General features: G+C 52.8%; 3 protein-coding genes and 1 long non-coding RNA gene across 4 annotated transcripts; 1 reads left to right on the forward strand and 3 right to left on the reverse strand.

The window, feature by feature from the left end:
* The first annotated feature begins 115 nt into the window (after positions 1-115).
* LOC116654377 lies at positions 116-14,046 on the forward strand. Its single transcript, XR_004309589.1, has 3 exons — positions 116-1,277; positions 8,617-8,793; positions 8,866-14,046. It is a non-coding gene; the product is annotated as an uncharacterized LOC116654377 (long non-coding RNA).
* SCN2B (sodium voltage-gated channel beta subunit 2) lies at positions 2,031-6,168 on the reverse strand. The gene is made up of 4 exons (XM_015883882.2): positions 5,924-6,168; positions 3,897-4,063; positions 3,540-3,750; positions 2,031-3,459 (listed from the first exon to the last, which is right to left on the reverse strand). Exons 1-4 carry the CDS (start codon positions 5,991-5,993, stop codon positions 3,260-3,262), a joined length of 648 nt encoding a protein of 215 aa, XP_015739368.1. The 5' UTR covers positions 5,994-6,168; the 3' UTR covers positions 2,031-3,259.
* On the reverse strand, positions 7,335-10,972 carry LOC107324147 (junctional adhesion molecule-like). The gene is made up of 7 exons (XM_032449107.1): positions 10,855-10,972; positions 9,336-9,499; positions 8,851-9,076; positions 8,606-8,723; positions 8,211-8,271; positions 7,997-8,092; positions 7,335-7,878 (listed from the first exon to the last, which is right to left on the reverse strand). The coding sequence occupies exons 1-7, from the start codon at positions 10,928-10,930 to the stop codon at positions 7,717-7,719; spliced, it is 903 nt and encodes a 300-aa protein (XP_032304998.1). The 5' UTR covers positions 10,931-10,972; the 3' UTR covers positions 7,335-7,716.
* On the reverse strand, positions 13,596-19,270 carry MPZL3 (myelin protein zero like 3). The gene is made up of 6 exons (XM_015883888.2): positions 19,109-19,270; positions 18,173-18,340; positions 16,973-17,183; positions 16,180-16,342; positions 15,327-15,384; positions 13,596-14,740 (listed from the first exon to the last, which is right to left on the reverse strand). The coding sequence occupies exons 2-6, from the start codon at positions 18,179-18,181 to the stop codon at positions 14,714-14,716; spliced, it is 468 nt and encodes a 155-aa protein (XP_015739374.1). The 5' UTR covers positions 18,182-18,340; positions 19,109-19,270; the 3' UTR covers positions 13,596-14,713.
* Positions 19,271-19,368: the final 98 nt, after the last annotated feature.

The raw sequence follows: 19,368 nt of genomic DNA on the forward strand, positions 1-19,368 counted from the left end.
GACGCATCCTGAGGCCAGGCACAGTGGGACAGGAGAGGAGGTGGCACAGCACTCATTCCTGGCACAAGGCACGTGTCCCAGCCAGCAAGAGGCACCAGGGAGCAGGGAGGCAGAAAGCAGGATGCTCTGTGAGGCACTGGGGTATCCTGGGGGACCCAGTGGTGTCAGTGGGGTGAGGAGAGAGGGCTGCTGAGCTGGAGAAGAGACAGAAGTGCAGGTAGGTTGGTCTGGGTTGCACAGGCAGCCAGTGCTGCAGGAGCAGCATAGAGAGTATTGCTGATGCTGCAGGAGGTGTCTCAGTGGCTGTGATAGATACAGGTAGGTGACAGATATGGGTAGGGGATGGATACAGCCAGGTGATACAATCCGATGCACTTAGGCTCAAAGCCAGCCTCCTCCAGGACAATGTGCCCCTGCAGCCCTGAGCTCCCACTGAGCTGTGAAGTCACAGGTGCTGCCCACAATGTGCTGGGTCCAGCTGTGCCCTTGGCCCAGAGCTCTGAGCACGGTGCTGCCTGTCACTGGACATGATGGAGCTGTCACACTTGGCAGCCCTGGCCACTATCCTCAGCCGACTGCTCTCATCAGACATCTGCTGCTGCCATGGATGTGGAACATGATCTGCTCCCTGCCAGCCATGTGTGCCACGGCCAGGAAAGGGCACTGGGGGATTTGGCACGGTGCTGAGATGTCCGGAGCACAGATAGTGCTGCTCAGAGGAAACTCTTTTTGCTGAGCCCAGCACAAGGCTGCAGTGTCTGGTTACAGGGAAGTCGAGCACCCCCTGCTCGGACTCTGTCACCTCCCCAGAGGGATGGGACGCAGAGCTCAGGGGTCCTTCCTGCTGGCTGCTTGCACCCGGAGCCACAGGGCTGCTGCATTCCTTCTATTTACCCTGCAAAAATGGGACTGGGAGGGTTAAAACTCCCGAGGAGGGCTCCTGCTTCCCTCCACGTGGGCAGGGGCACAGGGTAGGGCTGAGCAGAGCAGCGTTGGACAGCAGCTTTCAGCACAATGCAGCAGACTGCACAGCTTCAGCAGGGAGCAGCTCCAGCGGGGATGCAGGGATGCTCTGGCCCCCTCCCAAACCTCCTGGAGCAAGCAGAGCCCTCCTGCAAAAGAGGAGGTGGCGACGCCAGAGCAGGACTTCCCATCAGCACCTTATATTTACTGCAAGGTCCTCTGGCTGCGACCTTTAGAAGACGAGGCGGCCTGGCAACCAGCTCTGCAGCAGCGTCCCGGCTGGAGCTGATGGAGGTCCGGGCACACGGACTGCGGTGAGTGTTTGGCTGCTGTGCCATCCCCAGCCCTCCCCTGCCTGCAGCTCTCCTGGGCAATGCTTTCCTCTCCCCCTTCCTCCTCTCCCATGCAGAGCCGTCCTCCCGCTGCCCATCCTGCTCTCCAGCAAGTCCCTATTTGGGGGACCCTTTAAAACAAGCAGGAAAAGGGGAGCGGTGTCCCCAGGCAGGCACTGCAGAGGCAGCTGCACAGAGGCAATAGTACTGTGTCCCAGGGGGAAAGTTTCTTCTTGACTCGATTCAAGCTCTGCTGGACCCTTCCTGCTCTGTAGTGCTGCCCTTCACCCCCTGCTCCATTCCCCCTCTGCTCACTGCCCCCGGTCCCTCCATGCAGAGCATCAGACTGCCGCTGCACTGAGGGGACAAAGCTGTCCCCAGTTCATGACCTTCTTGCTGGTAACCATCCCATCAGTGCTGGCTATTGGTGCCTATTGCTCCAGCTGCGCTCACCCATCCAGAGGGCTGCTCCTTCCAGCTCCTTCCTATGGGTACAGCACAACCTGCAGCACAGCGGGGCCAGCAGCGCAGCATCACCGACCTCCTGCCCTTCCCCAGGGGGAAGAGAGCTGTGCTGTGCTTGCCTGACCCACACTCCCTTAGCACCCAAAGCAGAGCTGCTGCCCAAGAGGGGCAGAGCAAGGTGGGTCTGGGGAGCCCAGAACTCAGTCCCAAAACCTGGGCTCCCCAGAGCCAACTTGCTCTGCAATGAGAGGTATGAAAGCACCCAACGCACACTTTGCATTTTGTTGTTCCTCTGTTGAACTGTACAAAGAGCAATAAAAACATCCTCCAATCAGGCTTTGGCAAAAACACCACCAGCAAAAAGAAAAACAAATCAAACATTGGAAGGTGCAAACCCAAAGTGCAGCTATGGCCGATAGCAGCACCTCCCATATATATCTATATATATCTATGTATATGTACTTGTAGACTCTCCGTTGTGTACAGCTATGTACAGACAGATGCATTGGCAAGTTGCAATCCAAGGACAGTGCGTGAGTGAGATGAAGGCAGGTGTGGGGCTGGCTGTGAGCTCACAGCTTGAGTTGGCCCCAAAAACCGCTCGCAATGGAGCAGTGAAGCGATGCAGCTGTGCGTGTGGGTGCAGGCAGCGGGCTGAGCCCGGGGGGTGCATGGGGCAGAGCAGGGCACGTCCTGGCTGCAGCAGGACAAGGGACAGCAGGGCACGGTGCAGCAGGGGATGCAATGCTTGCTGCCTCTGCTGGCACCGCTCTCCTGCAAGGTCCTGGATGCACAGGACAAGGGTTTGCCCACAGGCTCCGGGAGCTGCAAGCAGGGCAGGAGCTGGACTGTGGGGTTTGGGGGTGGCACCGCGGGGCCCCACGGGCTGGCAGTGCGTGGCCGTGGCAGTACAAGTTGTGCAGGGCCCCTGAGGAGCCGGGAGGGGCAGTGCTGGGTCCTGGGCTCAGGGTGATGGCTGTGCCCGCTCCATTCCGGCACACACTGCTCCTTCTCCCCGCCGCTGCGGTTTGGCACATCAGCAGAACACTTTCCATTACATTCCATCTCCCCGGGAAGTAAACACACACTGAGTAATTAGCCCAGCGCCTTCGGATGAGGTGCTCAGGCTCAAATACAGCCCAAGAAGGGCACGTCCATGACACACCGGGAGCCACAAGCACCTCACCATGGCACCCCAGCACAAGGACGGGCAGAATCAGGGATGGGACGGGGACATCGGTGCTCTCCCCTCCTCCCCCACCCCGTCCCCAGCACCTGTGCCCCACGGAGCGGGGATGAGCCGGACCCAGCCCGGCTGTGGGGCAGGAGCCAGCCCCCCCGGACCCCCCCGGCAGCTGCGGGGCCGCTCCTCCCTGCGCCCTGCTCCAGGCGGGTTGGCGGTGCGGGTGGCAGGAGGGACACTGTGGGCAGACAGCAATCCTGGCTGTGGGAAGCACACGGACGGGACACGCTGTACAGTGAGGGGGAAGCAGGCTGTGTTACTTGGTGCCCTCCTCCGGGTTGCCTTCGCCGTCCGTCTTTCCTTCCTCCTCCGTCTTCTGGTCATCCGTGTTCAGCCTCTGCTGCTTTTTCCGGCGCACGCACTTCACCACCATCAGCACCAGGATGACCACGGCCAGGAAGCCGCCCACGGAGGCACCCACGATGACGGCCACCATTGAATCACGTTTTGGAGGCTCTGGGGACACGGGGCAGGGTCAGCCCTTGGCACCCAGCACCCGAGGGTGACTCTGGGCACAAGGATGGGGCTGCACTGACCTTCGGTGAGCACCTTCAGGCTGATGCTGGCGTGGCCCCGCTGCCGGTCCGGGGGGTTGAGGACGTAGCAGTTGTAGGTGCCCTCATCTTCCAGCTGCACGTTGTTGAGGGTGAAGGACACGTCGTTCTTGGTGGGGTTCCCAGTGAACTCCACTCGGTTCCCAAAGCGTTCCAGCTGCTTGTTCATGATCTTCATCCGAAACTGCAGGAACTGCGCAGTGGGGAGAGGTGTTGAGGTACCCCGAGCCCTCATCCCCCCCAACCAAGCCCCATCCCTCACCATGCTCACCCCATTCAAGGATATGGCCCAGGGCACCCCATGCAGCCCAGGGTTCCCAGCAGCCCCCAGGCACTCACCAGCTCCTCGGAGCAGTTTGTGCATGCCTGGTACGTCCAGTTGAGGGAGAACTGCTTGTTCTCCACCTTGTAGCAGGAGTTGAAGGTGCAGGAGAGCTTTACAGAGCTGCCGTTCATGGCGTTGATGATGGGGGGGGCCATCACCTCCATTCCCAGCCCTGTGGGCACTGAGATGAGAACGTGGATGTGTTAAAGGGGCACAGATTCCCACCCATACCCACCTCCCACTCTGGTGCCCTTCAGCCCTTCTGCATGTTGTGGCTTTGGGGGACACGGGGACACCCCCAGATCTGGGCAGAAAGCACTGTTGCAATGGCTGAGATCCCCCTTTGCCATGCTGGCCTGATGGCTCCCAGCACCAAATTCTGCTGACTCCAAGCAATCCCTGCTCCTTGCTGCTTAACCAAGAGCTTTGCTGCTGCAGAATCGATCCTGCTATGCAAAAGGGTGGATGCAGCATCAGCGTGCAGGGCTCAGCACCACGGCCGCAGGGAGGGAAATTTATGGCTGTGCTCATCAGATTCTGTTCCAGGCAGGACGCATTACGGCAGCACACGATGGGAGCTGCCAGGGACAGACCTGGAAGGCTGCAGATGCTCCCCCACAGCCTGTGGGGGTCAGGCAAAGCTCCTCCACCTGGGAGAGAAGGGTCAAAAGCTCAGTTTCTCCCCTGGGAGGATGAAGCCAATCCCTGCACTCCTGGCACAGAAACTGGGTCAGCACCCAGTGCAGCTGACACTGCTCACCTGGTGCATGGGCGCACAATTCCACCCCTCTCCTGCAGCTCCCCAGATTTCCAGCTGTCCCCAGCAGCACCGACCACTCAGCACCCACCCACAGTTTGCATAGGAGGGCACAGGGCAGGGATGGGCTGCAAAGGGGCCGTGGCACCCCAAGGGGGGGGCAATAATGGCACTGACACCTTCTGCCTTACAGATCCTCAAGCCCCAGGTCTGGCTGCAAGATGGGACCTGGTGCCATTCCCAAACCTTGAAACAGTGTGTGCCTGGGGCTGTCCCAGCCTTATTGCCCCAGCCACAACGTGGTCACATCCAAGCAATCCTGGCACAGAGGAGATCTGGGTGTCTGTTTGTCCCAGGAGTCCCCACACAGCCTGAACCCCCCCCAGCCCCATGCTGTGTCCCAGGCTCTCAGCCTGCATCTGGCTTTGTGCTGCACCCCCAGTGCTCTGCAGAGGGCTGGGTGCCAGCAGGAGCTCTGCACAGACACTAGGCACTGCAGGACCACGGTGCAGACATGGGGCCCTCATGGGAAGCTCACACATGCCCCAGGAGTGCTGACATGCATGTGCCCCAGATGTGGCCCTATCCAATGATAAGAGGTAAGATCAGTGGCAAAATAAACCCCTGGGACTGACCATCCAGGCTGTGCCCTTTGGTGCTCTGTGAGCCCAAATGCTGTCACACAACACCCTGCTCCCCAGGGCTCGGCAGGTGAAATTACACATCGGCTCTGAAGAAGATCTTGCTGAGTTTTTATCTTCCATTTGATGGCCTCCCTCCTAAAGCCAAGGCAGCCCCCCAGCAGCTCCAGGCCAGGGAGAGCAGCACCTTGCAGAGGTGATGGATGCATCCCTGCTTCCCAATCGATACAGCCCCAAACCTGCTGACACACGCTCCTGGCTGCAGGGCAGAGCAGGGATGCAGAGCGCAGCCCCCTCCCTCCCAACCCCCTGCACATGCCCCGCTGCTACCCTGACCCCAAAGCACAGCACAAAGCACCCACAGCCCACCAGCATCCCTGCCGCAGCCCTGCAGGGCATGCAACCAGCCCTGTGCACAGCAAACCCCAGCAAGCACGGTGATGCTGCAGCGTACCCCCACCCTGCCCACAAGCAGGTCACCCTGGCTGCTGATTTCAGCATCAAGGCACCTCCACCCCATCCCTGCAGCGCAGCATCTCAATGCTGCTCCATGCCCAGAGGGGCTTCTCAGGGCCCAGATCTGGGGAGGGGGCTTCTTCCCACCTGGGTGCTGTCCCATGCAAAGGGTTGGGGTGGCACTTACCCAGCGAGAGCAGCAGGCTGAGGGCAGAGAGGCACAGGGCAGGCTGAGGGAGCCAGGCATCCGGGCTCATAGTGAAGGAGCTGGGTGTGTGGAGAGGGCTTGGTGTTGGTGTGGGTTGTGGTGGTTTGCCTTTTTTCGAACGCCCGGGTTATTTGCAGGTGACATATAACATTAGAGCTGCTTTATTTCTACAGCCCAATATGGCCGGTGGAGCGGTGCTGGGCTGAAAAAATCGGTAAATGCTATGGTTGGTGGATTACAGCAAAGCGAGTGGGAGGGCAGAAAAAATTTCCCCTGAACTGAAGCTGAGGATCCTGGCACATCGCTGCTCCGTGCTGCAGGGTATGGGGTGGGCTGTGACAGCACAGCTTTGCTCCTCTCAATGGGAGCAAACATCCCCCCAAAGCACCACTTTCAACACTGCTGAGGTTCCCTCTCAGCAAGCAAGCAGTGCTCAGGGCTCCCATAGAAAGCACAGCCCCCAGGGAAGTGCCCTGCAGCACAGACCTGGTCATTGAGCTCCATCAGCCCCTGCAACCCCCATGTGAGACCAAACCATGTGGCACCTTCTGGGAGCACAGAAACCCTCACCTGGAAGCAGAATGCAAAGGTTCTGCCGGACCTGGAGGGAGCTAAAGGTGCCCCAGGTCAGCACACAGGGGCATAAGAACTCCAGCCCTGGATCCACGGTGCAAGGAGAGCACGTGGAGATCACGGAGTCGGTGACAGCATCCACAGACACCCTGTCAGTCCTTGTGTGGTGCAGTTGCTGAGGCAGCATCAAAGAGGAGGAAGGTGAGGGATGCCCTGGAGGCAGAGCACAACTGCATAGAGGGTCCTGGGGAGGGATGGATGGGGCACAATGGGTAAGCAGGGCTGGGTCTGCTTTACTGGGATGGGTCCCACCTTGTTGCAAGGCAGCAGTGGCCGTAGGCAAACCCAGCACCCCAAAAAGGGCTCCAGGTGCTGAGATCCCACGGCTTCTCCTCACCCACGAAAAACAGAGTAGGGTGGCAACGTGAAACCAAGGAGTGCAGCCCGGAGCAGCCTGTGCTGCAGTCTCCCATCCAGCAGAGCCGAGGAGGTGGTCCCCAGCTCCCAGCTCTGCACCTGGAGGTGTCAAACATCTATATTTAGGGGTAGGATGGCAGCCAGCACATCGCAAGGCGGCAGCCCTGGAGGAGGAGCGGCTGGGATCGCTGTCCCGCCCACCCCGAGCAGCGAGTCCCGGGGCTGCGGGCAGGGGTGGTCACTCAGCGTGGGTAGGACACACGTGGGAGCAGCACACGTGAGAGACCCTGCTCTGCTCCAGCCCTGCAGCCAAGGGACCCCGTTTGTGGCCCATTTTGATGGAGGGTTTTGGCACACTCTGATATCATACAGTTAATCAGGAGGTAAAAGGAAGCCAGGAAAGGGGAAGGCTCCCCGGGCTCGCTGAGTTTATTAACTGCAGAAGATACCAGTGCACAGCTGCCCCTCCACCCCCAACCCCAATCCTTCCCCCTCCCCAGCCAGGCTCTCCTCATCATTTCCAGTCCTGGAGCAGCACCGACCTCAATCAGTGCTGGAAAGTAGGGACTGCCCTCTGTGTCCCTCTCTGGGGACCAGGGAGAAGGGATCCAGAGAGGACACTCCCCAGGTCACCCTGCAGATGCTGGGCAAGCCATGTCCCAGCAGCAGTTCAGGATGGAGACAACAGTGCAGGGCTGACAGCAGTATAACAGTGACCAGCCAAAGGAGCAAAGAAGTCTTGCGTGCAGCTGCTGGTTAAGGGGTTTACAGCCCCAGCGTGGCTATTTTCCCCTCTCTGGGACACGAGGAAGTTCCTCCTGGGGTTGGCTGTAGGGCTGCTCACTGCGCCCACTGTCCCGTCTGCCTTCTGCCATCCACTCTGCTGGGATCACCCCCCTGGCCAGCTCCACGTAGATGCCATTCTCATGGAGGGTGGAGGGGTGCTGCAAGGAACCAGGGATGGAGTGAGTCCCTCTGTGAGCACTGGGGCCATCGGGCATCACCAGCCTGGAGGGGTGCAGTGTAAGGGGTCCCACAGCCCTGGAGCTGCTCCCTCCTCACCATGGTGATGTAGGTCTCCTCAGCTCTCCTCTTCTTCCCTGCATCCTGATCAGCCTTAGGCACCACAGCTTCAGGAATCGAGGAGTAATGCCCTTCCTATGGGGAGGATAGCAGGACACTTGGAACCAAGCAGCAAACAGGTGGGTGGTGAGAGCCAGTGCAACAGCCATGGCACCTTGTGCTTAGCCAGCCTGCCAGCCCCAGGAGCTCCCACCTTGGCTTTGTCCTTGCTGCCGTCATTTCTGGCTCTCTCCAGGGCAGTGGTAGCTGCAGACCTTGAGGGAAAGCAACAGAGGTGTCACCTCCAGTGGGAAGCATCACCTGCTCCCCCCACCCCTGAATCCCATTCCTGAGACCCTTCAGATGCACCTTGGCGGCCGCCAGGTGACGGGCTGGGGGAGCCCACCACCTCCCTTGACCCAGAGGGGTGCAGCCATAGAGGCAGCGAGAAGTCCAGCAGCTTTGGGAGGAGAAGGCAGAGTGACACTAGAGGGCAGCAGGAGCAGCGCTGAGCGCTTCCCGCATCTGCATCCTGCTTGGAGCGGGTCTATGGGGGGATGCGCGGAGGTGCTTTGCTCAGCCCAGTAAACCCGAAGCAAAAGTTGGTACCTCTTCCTCAGGTTGAGTCCTGCCAGGAAAGCCAGAACCACGGCCACAGCGCTGCAGCACACGGTCACAGCCCAAACTCCAGTACGGCCCAGGACTTGGGCACTTTCTGCTGCTCTGTCTGTAGGGAGACACCAAGGCAGGGCTGGAACCCACCACAGGGACACCAGCACTGCTGCAGAACTGTGCTGGTAGGTACGGGAACCCCTTTGTGAGGGTCAGATGGGGTGACAAGCTGGGGCTCACACCTCTCTGTATCTCAGGGCTGACGTGTAGAAACGTGTGGTTCTTGAAGATGCTGCCGTGCTGAAACAGGCGGATCTCACACGTGTACCTGCCACTGTCATTCACCTGCACATCCTGCAGCTGGATGGAGCCATCCCAGCACGAGACATCTCCCTGCCACCGCACCCGGCCTTGGAAACGGCCCACGGGGACACTGGAGTTGCTGTAGTAATAAAATACCATCTCCTCCTGTCCGGGCACAGAGCGGCTGGTGAGTGGAGCCCAGCAAGCAGGGCACTGTAGCCTCTCCCCACACACACACACACACACACAGTGCTCACCATGCACAGAACCCAGCTTGCTCCATCCTGCACTTGTGCCTCTGGAAAGCTCCACTGAATGCCACAGCATGGGGCACACAGCTGGGGAGCTCTCCTTCTGCAGTGCTCCAAGAGCAGCGGGGCTGCCTCCCTCTCCCTCCCATTGCCCACTTTGGGTTCTGACCCACCTTCTGTTTGCCAGCCCTTGGCACACGCAGCCAGTCCACTTTGGTCACCGTCCAGCCCGTGGCCTCTGGATCTTGGAAGAGGCAGTGCAGCAGGACAGAGTCCCCAGCGCTAGCATGGAGCCAGGGCTCTGTGAACACCCATCCAGCCAAGCTGCTGCTCCTCCCTGCCAGGCACAAGGATAGCAGGATGAGGATGACCGAGCGCAGCCTGCCTGTCCCCATAGATGTCTCCTCTCTGGATGAGCCTAAAGGCGCTGAGCAGTCCGGGAAGCAGTGGGGAGGCCCTGCAGACAAAGCCTCTCCCTGAGCCCTGCTTTCCGCAATCCGGGGATGCAAGGCAGTACATCCTCCTGGGTGCCAGACACCGAGGGCTGCTGCATTCACTGAACGAGCCGCATGGAAGTAGAGTGGGGAAGACACCTTTGGATTCAGTGCTCAGCCCTCTGCGTCTCAGGGCTGAAGGCTGCAGCTCCTGCACCGTGGCTCGTGTGAGTCACGGGCTGGGAGAACCAGTGGCACTCATCTGCAGCAGGCCAGAGGCAACTCGGCCCCTGTGCATCAGTCTCGGTTCCTCCTTTCACAACCTGCCCATCTGGCTTCCTGGCTGCTTGCTCACAGGCTCCTGGCTGAGCTTGGACGTGTCCAACCACATAACCACCTCTATGGGTTTCTGGAGAAGTGGAGCAGCACAGAGCAAAGCCAAAACAAACGGGGACACAGCACACAGGGCAGGGCAGAAAACAGCCCCGGGGTTTTCTCAAGAGAAAGCCTCCATCTTCTGTAATCTATAGGGTCAAAATGGTAAAGAGAGACACCTGCTTGGCTGAAAGGCAGTGCAGAGCAGAGCCATGGGAAGCAGCACAGCAGGGAAGCACTGCCAACTGCAAGGAACAGAGAGAAGCATCAACAGATCCTAACCAGGAGAACAGAGCCCAGCACTGCATATGAGGGCCGGGTGAGCTGATTCAGAGGGAGCTGCTTGGGCAGGGACATTTTTCCCAGCATTAGAGCTGCCCTGCTCAGCCCTTCCACAACCACCAAGGGCTGGGCCCTGGCAAGGCACCAAGCACTCGTCTGATGCCCTGTAAGTAATGAATGCAAAATGCTACAGCTTCCCAAACAGGTTTCTTTTGGGCTTGACCAGCTGTGGAGGCAAACATGAAGAGTATGTCAGTCACGGAGACCAAGGAGGCCAGTTGCCTTAAGCGGAGCCAAAAATCAATAGCTTGGAAGGCTTACCCTGTGTTTAGATGTGGTAAAGCTTCTCTACATCTTCCAAAGCCTTGGAGCCTGGTACAGTAAGTACAGGCCTCCAACAGGATGCTGTGACAATTCCAAGCCTATGCGTGTGCAGGAAGGGAACAAGCAGCTCACAGATGCCAGAGGAGTTACTGGCACGCTCAACACTCCCAGCCTTGCGTGCCTGCAAGCCTCTGAGTGGTCCTTACAGCAGAAAAGAGGAAGCAAAGGGTCTTAGGCAAAAGCAAGGATAAAGCCACCAGAATGATTTACAGCTTACCCAGTAACGTCAGCACCAGAGCCAGGCACAGCAGCACCTTCATCTTCTCTCCAGGAGAGCAGCAGAGGTGGCACATGCAGCACACCAAGTGCTTGCAGCTGCACCCCAAGGCCTGCAGAAGGCTCCAGTCCTTCAGGGAGGAATGTGATCTGGATGTTTGGCTTCTCAAAGTTAGTCCTACCCCAGCTGGGAGCCTACAACTCAGTGAAGCACAGCTGTCACACGTGTCTGATTTGAGACAGCTCTGAGCCCTGGGAAGGAAGAGTGAAAGATGGGGGGTAGGGCTCAGCATGAACATCTTTGCATTTCCCCTTAACCAAAGCATCTTTCCGGTGGTTTGGGGGGTCGACTCCTTACCACCAGAATTGAGACATTCACAAATAGTCACTGCTTAGAAAACAATGGGGTGTTTTTTCTCCTGTAGAAGTTTGGATACAGATCCTAAAATCATATTATCCTAGAGATAACCTCCTTGCTTCAGAACACCACGCACATTGAAAGCTTGTGCTGGAGTCTTTAGGGTCTGATCAGACAGCGCTGAGTCTGGTCACTGCACTGATCACTGGCATATAGACATGCCACAGCCCAAAGAAGAACTGACTGTCATTGGCAGGGATGTGCTCACACACAGATCACAGGAGGCAAGCAGTACCAACTACCAGCAGTCATTTTTCAATACAGGCATTTATTTTCCTGCAGCAGTAAAAGCAACAAGAAATGAATCATAGCTGAAGTCTCATTAGCTACTCTCATTTTTCCTCCGCTGTGAAAATCAGAGGCCCTCTGGATTAGCTTCAGCAAAGCCTGGAATAGATAAAGGAACCAGAGATACACCGCAAGCAGCAGCCCTAAGAGAGGCGGGGAATATCTGACATTGTGTCTATGCTGTCATCTCGTTCCATCCAACACCACAGAGCAGCAATCCACAGCTGTAGGGTCTATTCTAGACTGTAAAGCAGTTCTAAAGGCTTTTCATCCAGAGCACGGCCTCACTGCCTGATGCAAAACCACTCTGCTTTTCCCTGCCCTCCCATCCCATCAGCAAAATCCTGACAATGGCAGCAAACCTTCAGTGACTCTCTCAAATCTACCTCTCAAAAACCTAAATCTGTTTGGGGGATGGGTTTTGTGGAGGTGGAGGGGGGAGCTGTGGTTTGGGTACGTTCTCCTTTGCATGTCTGCTATGACAATCTGCAGTGCAAACTCACGCTTGTGCGTGCATGACCTATAAACAGCAAAATTCACACTCAGCTCCAAAGATGCGTCGGTGCAGCACATCTCAGCTCAGCAGGCCAAAGCATCCTGCTGCCTCACCTTGTTTTAATTCAGCTGTGCTGTCTGGAGCCCTCAAACACAGCTGGAGCTGCACCTTCTCAGGGCCACCCTCATCCCAGAGTGAAAACAGGACCTATAGCTTATTGAAGGCTCTCATCATCACACAGAAGCCTGCACAGCAGAGTACCAGCTTGCAGAACTCCAGAATCCCCCTTGCTGAGGCTCTGGTCCTTAATTTACCACCAAGTTCTTCCTGCACTTCTTAACCTACTTCTGAAAACATTTTCTGGTCCCACCTCGGGATCCATCTCTGCAGGGTCTCCTGTCACAGCATGTGCCAGCAAGTGCTGAAGGCAGCACCCACTCAGCCAGGCTGTTATATCTCACAATGCTGACACACCCAGCCCCTATCAAAGCCTCCTAGAATAATTTTCTTCAATCCATATGGAAAAGGCAAGAAAAAAAATACGTGGAGACCACATTGCCTTCACACCTCCCCGCTTTTGCACATAGGAATCTTTATTTCAAGTACTTCTATGTTTCGGTAATTTCCATTTCACAAAGGCAAAAAAAACCCCAAACATTAAAATAAGGATTCATAGCAAACATATAAACACTCACCCAGCATGGTTTGGGGCAGCTGACTTTTTTGTCTTGCACGTAGAGCTCTTCAGTGACTGATTTGGAGCCTCTGAATTAATCACACTAAATCTTCCTGAGGTTGTGCATGCGAGATGTTTAGAACACAGCAGCTCTTTGTTTCGGGTCTCTTACTTAAGGTTGGGTTTGGTGACCACTCTTTGCTTCTAAGAGGAAGTTGTAAGAGGAAGATGGAGGGTACTGACAAGTCAGAAGGGACCTGTTATACAGACAGGCAAGAAGAATTACAGATGGAAAGGCAGCTTCAAAAGCCACTCTAGATAAGAGATATGGCCAAGCCCTACAGCTCTTGTTTACAGCTCTCAAGCTCCACAGCAGCCTGATCCATTAGTCATTATGTAAGATTTAGCCCTGTTACACTGTTTGCAAAGCATTCACAGCCAAAAATTGAACATTCTGTGGAGAAACAAAAGTTATTAATTTCCATAAAGAAGAGTGATGCATTCTAACTGAAAGTGGAACAACAAAGCCACTTCCTCCGAGCTGCAAATCCCAACATCCTTTCTCAGGATCGTTTTTTGTTGGTAGAAACACTGAGCCATCACAGAGCACCATCTTTACTGATGCTACTTTGCTGTAGATGAGAGGAAAGAAAATAGTCTGGAGATACAGATCTATAGCTGACTTGCATTGTAGTCAGAACTCCTACACAGCTCTGATTTATGGCCATCACCAGGTTTCTGATGGGAGTCTGGGTACACCTGTTCCCAGCATCACAATTCCTTTCAGCAAGCAACAAGTTAGGATGGCAGCTTTATGAATCCAATACATTTACCAACACAAGGCCAAATAAAGATATCCACAGCTTAGAATGAAGCATTGCAATTTATTGGTAACAGTGCAAAGTAGACAGTAAACATATCCCACATACATGGAAGGAGACCATTCAACCAATGCCATATACCAAAATAAAGCAGAAAACAGCAGCTCTTCAGCTATTAGAGAAGAATTCCACTGCTCCCTGTAATCCATTATTGAACAAGGCTGGCAAGAAGGTGCTCTCAATCTTACAGGACAGCAATGACATGTTTCACTGTTTCCCAGAAATTAACTGCTTCCCTGAAAGAGACGAGGAACACGATTGTTCTTCTGAAGACAGAACGTCCCTTTGGACAAGGCTTTGAGTCAGTGGTTGAGGTAGATGGGGTTGTGTTTCCCCAGACATAGAGTCCCCATTCGCATTTCTGATTTATAAAATAAGCTGTATATGAATTGTGCTTAGTGTAAGTAAAAGATGAGCCCAGTGATGCAGTTGTTGGACAAATAAGAATCAAAGTAAGGTAACACTGCTGTGCAGTTGAATCAGAGAACAGTGGGAATAAAATGATGATCCTGTAATTAAGTGGCAGCTCAAGCAAGGAAACAATTAAAAAACAGTAGGTTCTCTTTGCTTTGAGACAAAGGATGCCATGTAACAACTTAATCAGACTGCTCTAAGTCCTTAGCAAGTACATTGCTCAAAAACTGAGATGAATATGTTGTCAGTGCCCAATGATGATTGTCTTAGAGAGATCGTGTCACTCTGGAGTACTCTGTTCTTCAGGCAAGTGGAGTTCAAGGGCACAAGAAAGGAGGGATATCATCAACCATAAAGGAAACGTTAGAAAGTAAGCTAAGAAAGGAGCATTGTCAGACTGCTGGTAGGAAACAGCCTGTACAGCTGCAGGCACTGAGGCTCCTGTAGGCACTGAAGTAGTGAGGTTTTGGAGTTTCATTTTTTCCACTCCCTCAAAAAACTTAAAGGGATTTCAAAAATCATTACATTGTGCTTAGAAGTGAACTATCTAATCAGCATCGTTGTTCCAGTATACCAAGATGAGAGCAGCTCTTTCAATCCACGCTGTTAAGCAGCAGCCTTTGTACTTGTCTAGTCATGATTCTCAGCATTTTAAGTTTGTTCTTTATCCATATGTTTGATCCTTCATCAGTATGGGTCTTCCTCATCTGTGTCCTAAGCAGGGGGGAATGGAGAGAGACATTAAGACTGTACCAAGACATTAGTTAGATTTAAAAAATTGAGTTTGTTGGGTTTCAAACAAGAGCCTAAACACTTTCCAAGCTGCTGGTGTGATTGAACAAGTCTCAGAGCTTGTAGCTGTACAAACACTTACAACTAAATCTGTTGGACTGCCATAGACACAGGTGAATTGCCACTGCTCCATTAACACATGAAATGCATTTTAAATTAAGCAGCAGATTAAACTTAAGCAAAAGAAAAACTTAAGCACAGAAAGACGTCACCTCAAAAGACATCCCAGCCCCCTACAGTGGGGATCCAGAGCAGCACAGACCGCTGTGTAACTCAGCTATGACCAGCCACATACTTTCAGATCCCCATCTATCTTTCCAACCACAGCAATCGCTCCTTGACATCTTCACAACCCAGCTCTGCTGCCCTCATATGTGGAAAACAGCAAGGAGTAAAAGCACAGCCAAATGAGACTGAAGTCTCTAAAGTTGAGAAGTTATGTTCTTGCACCTCCTCTCAGTACTGATAATGAGAAAATAAAATGGTAAAGACATCAACTTTCACTTACCACACAGTTCAGACACCAGGTTTTGAGTCTCCCCATGCAGCTGTCTGTATGTTCAGACCTGGAAAGCAGCAAGCACAGGATGAGGCTGGCCTTTCCACCAAACACAAACTATATCTCTTCTATTATTGACCATGATTTCTACTCCTATTAAAATGAATTTCAAGGCTTTCCATCATCTCTTTGACTTCATAGCAAGCCCAGAAAGAATACAAAGTGTCAGGTTTCTTATTTCAAAAGGTAGCTACTGCATTTAACAAGAGCTGCCATTCAGGTGAAACAATTTTACAATAATCAGTGTTATATTAAAAGACAGTACTACAACTGAGCACAGGGTGAGTTCTCTGCAAAAACAGGTACAACTCCAGCAGCTGCAGGGCTGCTCTAGTATTTGGTGTGGTACTGTAGTAAAAACACTCCCAGCACAGAGTCCTCTCCAATTCAGAAGGGAATCCAGCCTTAAGGAGCTGTTCAACACTTGGCAGCTCTGGGTTGGGCCATCACTGGAGGAACCAGTTAGCATTATGTAACCAAACATAGACTGAATAACTACAAAACTAAGCCCACATCAGCAAAATATTTTGCCGATTTAAGCTGAAATAAGTTTAACTAGGGAAGTGAAAGACTAGGTTAGACACCCTAGACTGCTTCACTTCCATGGCCTCATTCTGCAGCCAGGAAAAGGGATGTAAAGCGTGAAGATAAGTAACAATAATTTAGCTCACGGCCTAAATTATGCTCATTCAGTTACTTAAATGCAGATGTTGAAAGCTATGCAATGAAGAACACTAGAAAAACAATGGCTGGTGTCTACAAGCTAAGGAAGAACAAGCTTTAGTTTCCAGACAGAACTTACTCAGATTCTTCAACAGAGGATTTCTTGTAGCCAGTTTTTTTCTTCTCTTTTATCACTCCAGATTTCCTTCCCATCCTCACCAACATCAGAACAACCACAACAGTGGAAGGGATAAATACTACAATGGATAGCAGCGTCACTGAAGTCAGTTGGAAAGAAAAGCCTGCAGGATAGACAAAGAACAGCCCCATGGTAACCATTTAAATACGGCTTTCTTAAAGCTCTGTGAAAAATATGCATCCAGGACAGACTGACATCCTTCTTACATACAGCACAGGGCTGGCAGTTTTGAAACAGCTTGTTGCTGAATCTGTAAGACTCTTAGCACACATCCAGCACAGTAGGATGCTTCATGTGCATAAAACTACACAGCCAGGTCATGATGTAACTTCATCAGCCCATCTCAGCTACACATTTGGGGCAGTTCTCACATGTAAGGCAGATGATGAAATTAAGAATGACTAAAAAATCAGTGTGTGGTGTGACTATTTTTGGACCAGAATTTCCCCAAAATCTAACTTACTGCAATGTTTGAAGACTGGTATTCCTGAACAAAAGCCCATTTTCAATTTCTGTTACCACCAGTGCTTTTCCCATCTCTTCCTCTCCCCAGCAAATTCAGTGGTTCTCAGTGTGTTTCACAATGAAAGAGCAGCAGCTGAAGTAGCTCTTGCTGAAAATATTACAGGGAATTCTAGGGAACAACTTCACATGCAGTGCTCAGATTGTTAAGGTTCAGAGCCACAATGCAGCTGTATCGCATAGGTGAGAGAATGTTAAAATAAAGACTTACCCCTCTCAGTAACAATCAGCACAGTCTGAGGAATGTTATGGTACACATCTGGAGGGTTCTTCACACTGCAGATGAACGTCCCATTGTCACTCACAGTTGGGTTTTGGATAGCAATGGAAGCATCACCCTTAGCAGCATCCCCAACCCAGGATATCCTGTCTTTGAACTTTCCCACTGATGGTGGGTATGCGACAGACTGATAGTGAAAAATCTGAAAGGAGGGAAAGGCAATTATTGCTCTAGTAAAACAGTCTACTAAGAAAACAAAGCCAAGCACCTCTTGGATTGTAAACTAAGAAATATGCATTAACAAGTCAGAAAGAATAACACTTATACAGGAGAGATCTCCAAGTCCCCATTTGTTAGTTTTGAATCAGCTGCATTTCACTACCTCTCCAAAGCTTCTATCTACCAGCCCTGGCATTCATGTGTCACCATCAACCTTCTAACCAGGTTGTTCTCTTCCACAGATATACAGCCAAGAAGTAGAGCACCTTCCTTCTCTCATGCAAGAGAGCATCATAGTTCTTAAAATGCTTCCTGTGCACTTACTATTCTATCTGTAAAGACTTTCAGACTTTATTTCATACAGGCAGCATCCTTTTATTCCAGATATGAGAACATTATAAAGAGTTCAAGTTCTTCAGGAAGCATTAATCACTGATTAACTGTAAAGATAGACATTTTCAGTTTCTGCCTTGAATGAGACTTCCAGCAGGTGCTCGGATTTGTATATTTATATATAGATTTCAAAGGGCTGCCACAGAGATAAAGCAGCAACCCATGAACCTCAGAGACAGTCTGAAGATAGTGATGATGCCTATCTTTGTAAACATTTTAACTACTCTTATATCAGGAGTAGATCCGGTCACCAAATTAGCAGGACACATTTGTTTCCAATCAAGCTCCCAACTGAATGTTTTACAGTCATTCTAAGTACAGCAGTAGGGTACAATTTAGCTCTTATGTCAGAATCCAAAGGTTTATTTAATCATTTCTACATTATTATGCATTTAAATAAACTATTTCTTGCTCAAAGGACACATGAGCAATTTCAGATGGAGGAGACAACAAGGACAATCCCAACCTTTAAAGCAACAAAGAAGCACAGCAAGGCAAACAGAAAAATACCACCAGACTTTCAATGTGCATGGGGACCTGGCCAACATCCAGCTGGAAAAGAATCCCTGCTCCACTTACCGTCTCCATACGACCACCAGTAAGGGGCCGGTAAGTCCAGTCTATCGTCAGACTCTCGGTGATGGGAAAACTGGATTTGAATGAGCATTTCAGCACTACTTGTTCACCCACATAACCTCGCACCTCAGGACTGGTTTTAATATCCAGAGAAAGAGCACCACAGACACCTGATGGAAGAAGCCCAAAAGATAAGGATTATGTGATTATTTGTGAGGCGTGGATGCAGTGATGCCCCAAATATACCGATGTATGTGCAGTATAAAGATGGAAGCTCAGCAACAACTACCAGCACCATAAGGAAATGTAAAGAAAGACAGATTGTACTCCTAACCTATACACTCTATGGGACTGCACCCTATCCTAATAAGTGTTTAGCCTGGAAAAGCCTGCAGATACTTACAAATGGAGGTAGAAGAGGTTTTAGAGACAAGAAACTCCACCAGCAAACCCAGGTGAATTACAATGTGCTAAACTTATACCGCTTCCAGGTGGTTCTGACCCTTTGCACTAAAGTGATGGAGCCAGTGACAGGGTTCAGAGTCACACCACACTGGCAAATAACCTTCACTTGTTATTTTCAGGGTGCCACACAATTCCTACTCCATTCCCTTACTGCAGTGTTCCAGCCAAGGGGGAAACCTGCCTTAACAACCCAAGTGAGTTGGGAGGGGACTTGTATATCAGCCAGTTCTAACCCCCTGCTGGGGGCTGGATGCCCCCCACCAGCTCAGGCTGCCCAGGTCCCCATCCCACCTGGCCTTAAATGCCTGTAGAGATGGGGCACCTACAGCTCTCTAAGCAGTAGTGCCAGCGCCTCACCAACCCCTAAGGAAAGAGCTTCCTCCTAACATCTAGCCTAACCCGCAGCCCTCCACCTTATAGCTTAAAGCCCTTCCCCCTCGTCCTATCGTCTTCCCCCCCCCACCCCCGTTATTCGCGCAGGCATCAGAGCCCCCCGGGGAAGGAGAAATCCGACATCGCCGACCCGCACCGTCCCACCGCCGTCCCTCATCCCGGCCGCGCCGGCTCCGCTCAGGAGCGCAACATGGCGGCACACCTGCGGGCAGCGCAGGTGAGGGCGGGGACGGCCCCAATATGGCGGCGCTGTGTCTCCATGGCAACGAGGCCGCGCCTCTCACCTGGGCCGTCTCTCAGGCGCAGGCCTGTAGGCCTCGTGTGGAATGTGAATATCCCCA

The sequence above is a fragment of the Coturnix japonica genome, chromosome 24 (assembly GCF_001577835.2).
Source record: "Coturnix japonica isolate 7356 chromosome 24, Coturnix japonica 2.1, whole genome shotgun sequence".
Classification (NCBI taxonomy): Eukaryota; Metazoa; Chordata; class Aves; order Galliformes; family Phasianidae; genus Coturnix; species Coturnix japonica.

What these genes read in the sequence shown, in the direction of transcription:
- SCN2B (XM_015883882.2), bottom strand. Translation starts at nt 5,993, where the DNA reads ATGAGCCCGGATGCCTGGCTCCCTCAGCCTGCCCTGTGCCTCTCTGCC. An exon ending in CAGCCTGCTGCTCTCGCTGG is followed by an intron (nt 4,064 to 5,923) that starts GTAAGTGCCACC and finishes TTCTCATCTCAG; the next exon opens with TGCCCACAGGGCTGGGAATG. An exon ending in CAAACTGCTCCGAGGAGCTG is followed by an intron (nt 3,751 to 3,896) that starts GTGAGTGCCTGG and finishes CCCACTGCGCAG; the next exon opens with TTCCTGCAGTTTCGGATGAA.
- LOC107324147 (XM_032449107.1), bottom strand. Translation starts at nt 10,930, where the DNA reads ATGTGCCACCTCTGCTGCTCTCCTGGAGAGAAGATGAAGGTGCTGCTG. An exon ending in TCTGGTGCTGACGTTACTGG is followed by an intron (nt 9,500 to 10,854) that starts GTAAGCTGTAAA and finishes TGTGCCTGGCAG; the next exon opens with GGAGGAGCAGCAGCTTGGCT. An exon ending in AGGAGACCTACATCACCATG is followed by an intron (nt 7,879 to 7,996) that starts GTGAGGAGGGAG and finishes GGTTCCTTGCAG; the next exon opens with CACCCCTCCACCCTCCATGA.
- MPZL3 (XM_015883888.2), bottom strand. An exon ending in TCCTCTGTTGAAGAATCTGA is followed by an intron (nt 15,385 to 16,179) that starts GTAAGTTCTGTC and finishes GCTGCTTTCCAG; the next exon opens with GTCTGAACATACAGACAGCT. An exon ending in CCTGGTGTCTGAACTGTGTG is followed by an intron (nt 14,741 to 15,326) that starts GTAAGTGAAAGT and finishes CCCCCTGCTTAG; the next exon opens with GACACAGATGAGGAAGACCC.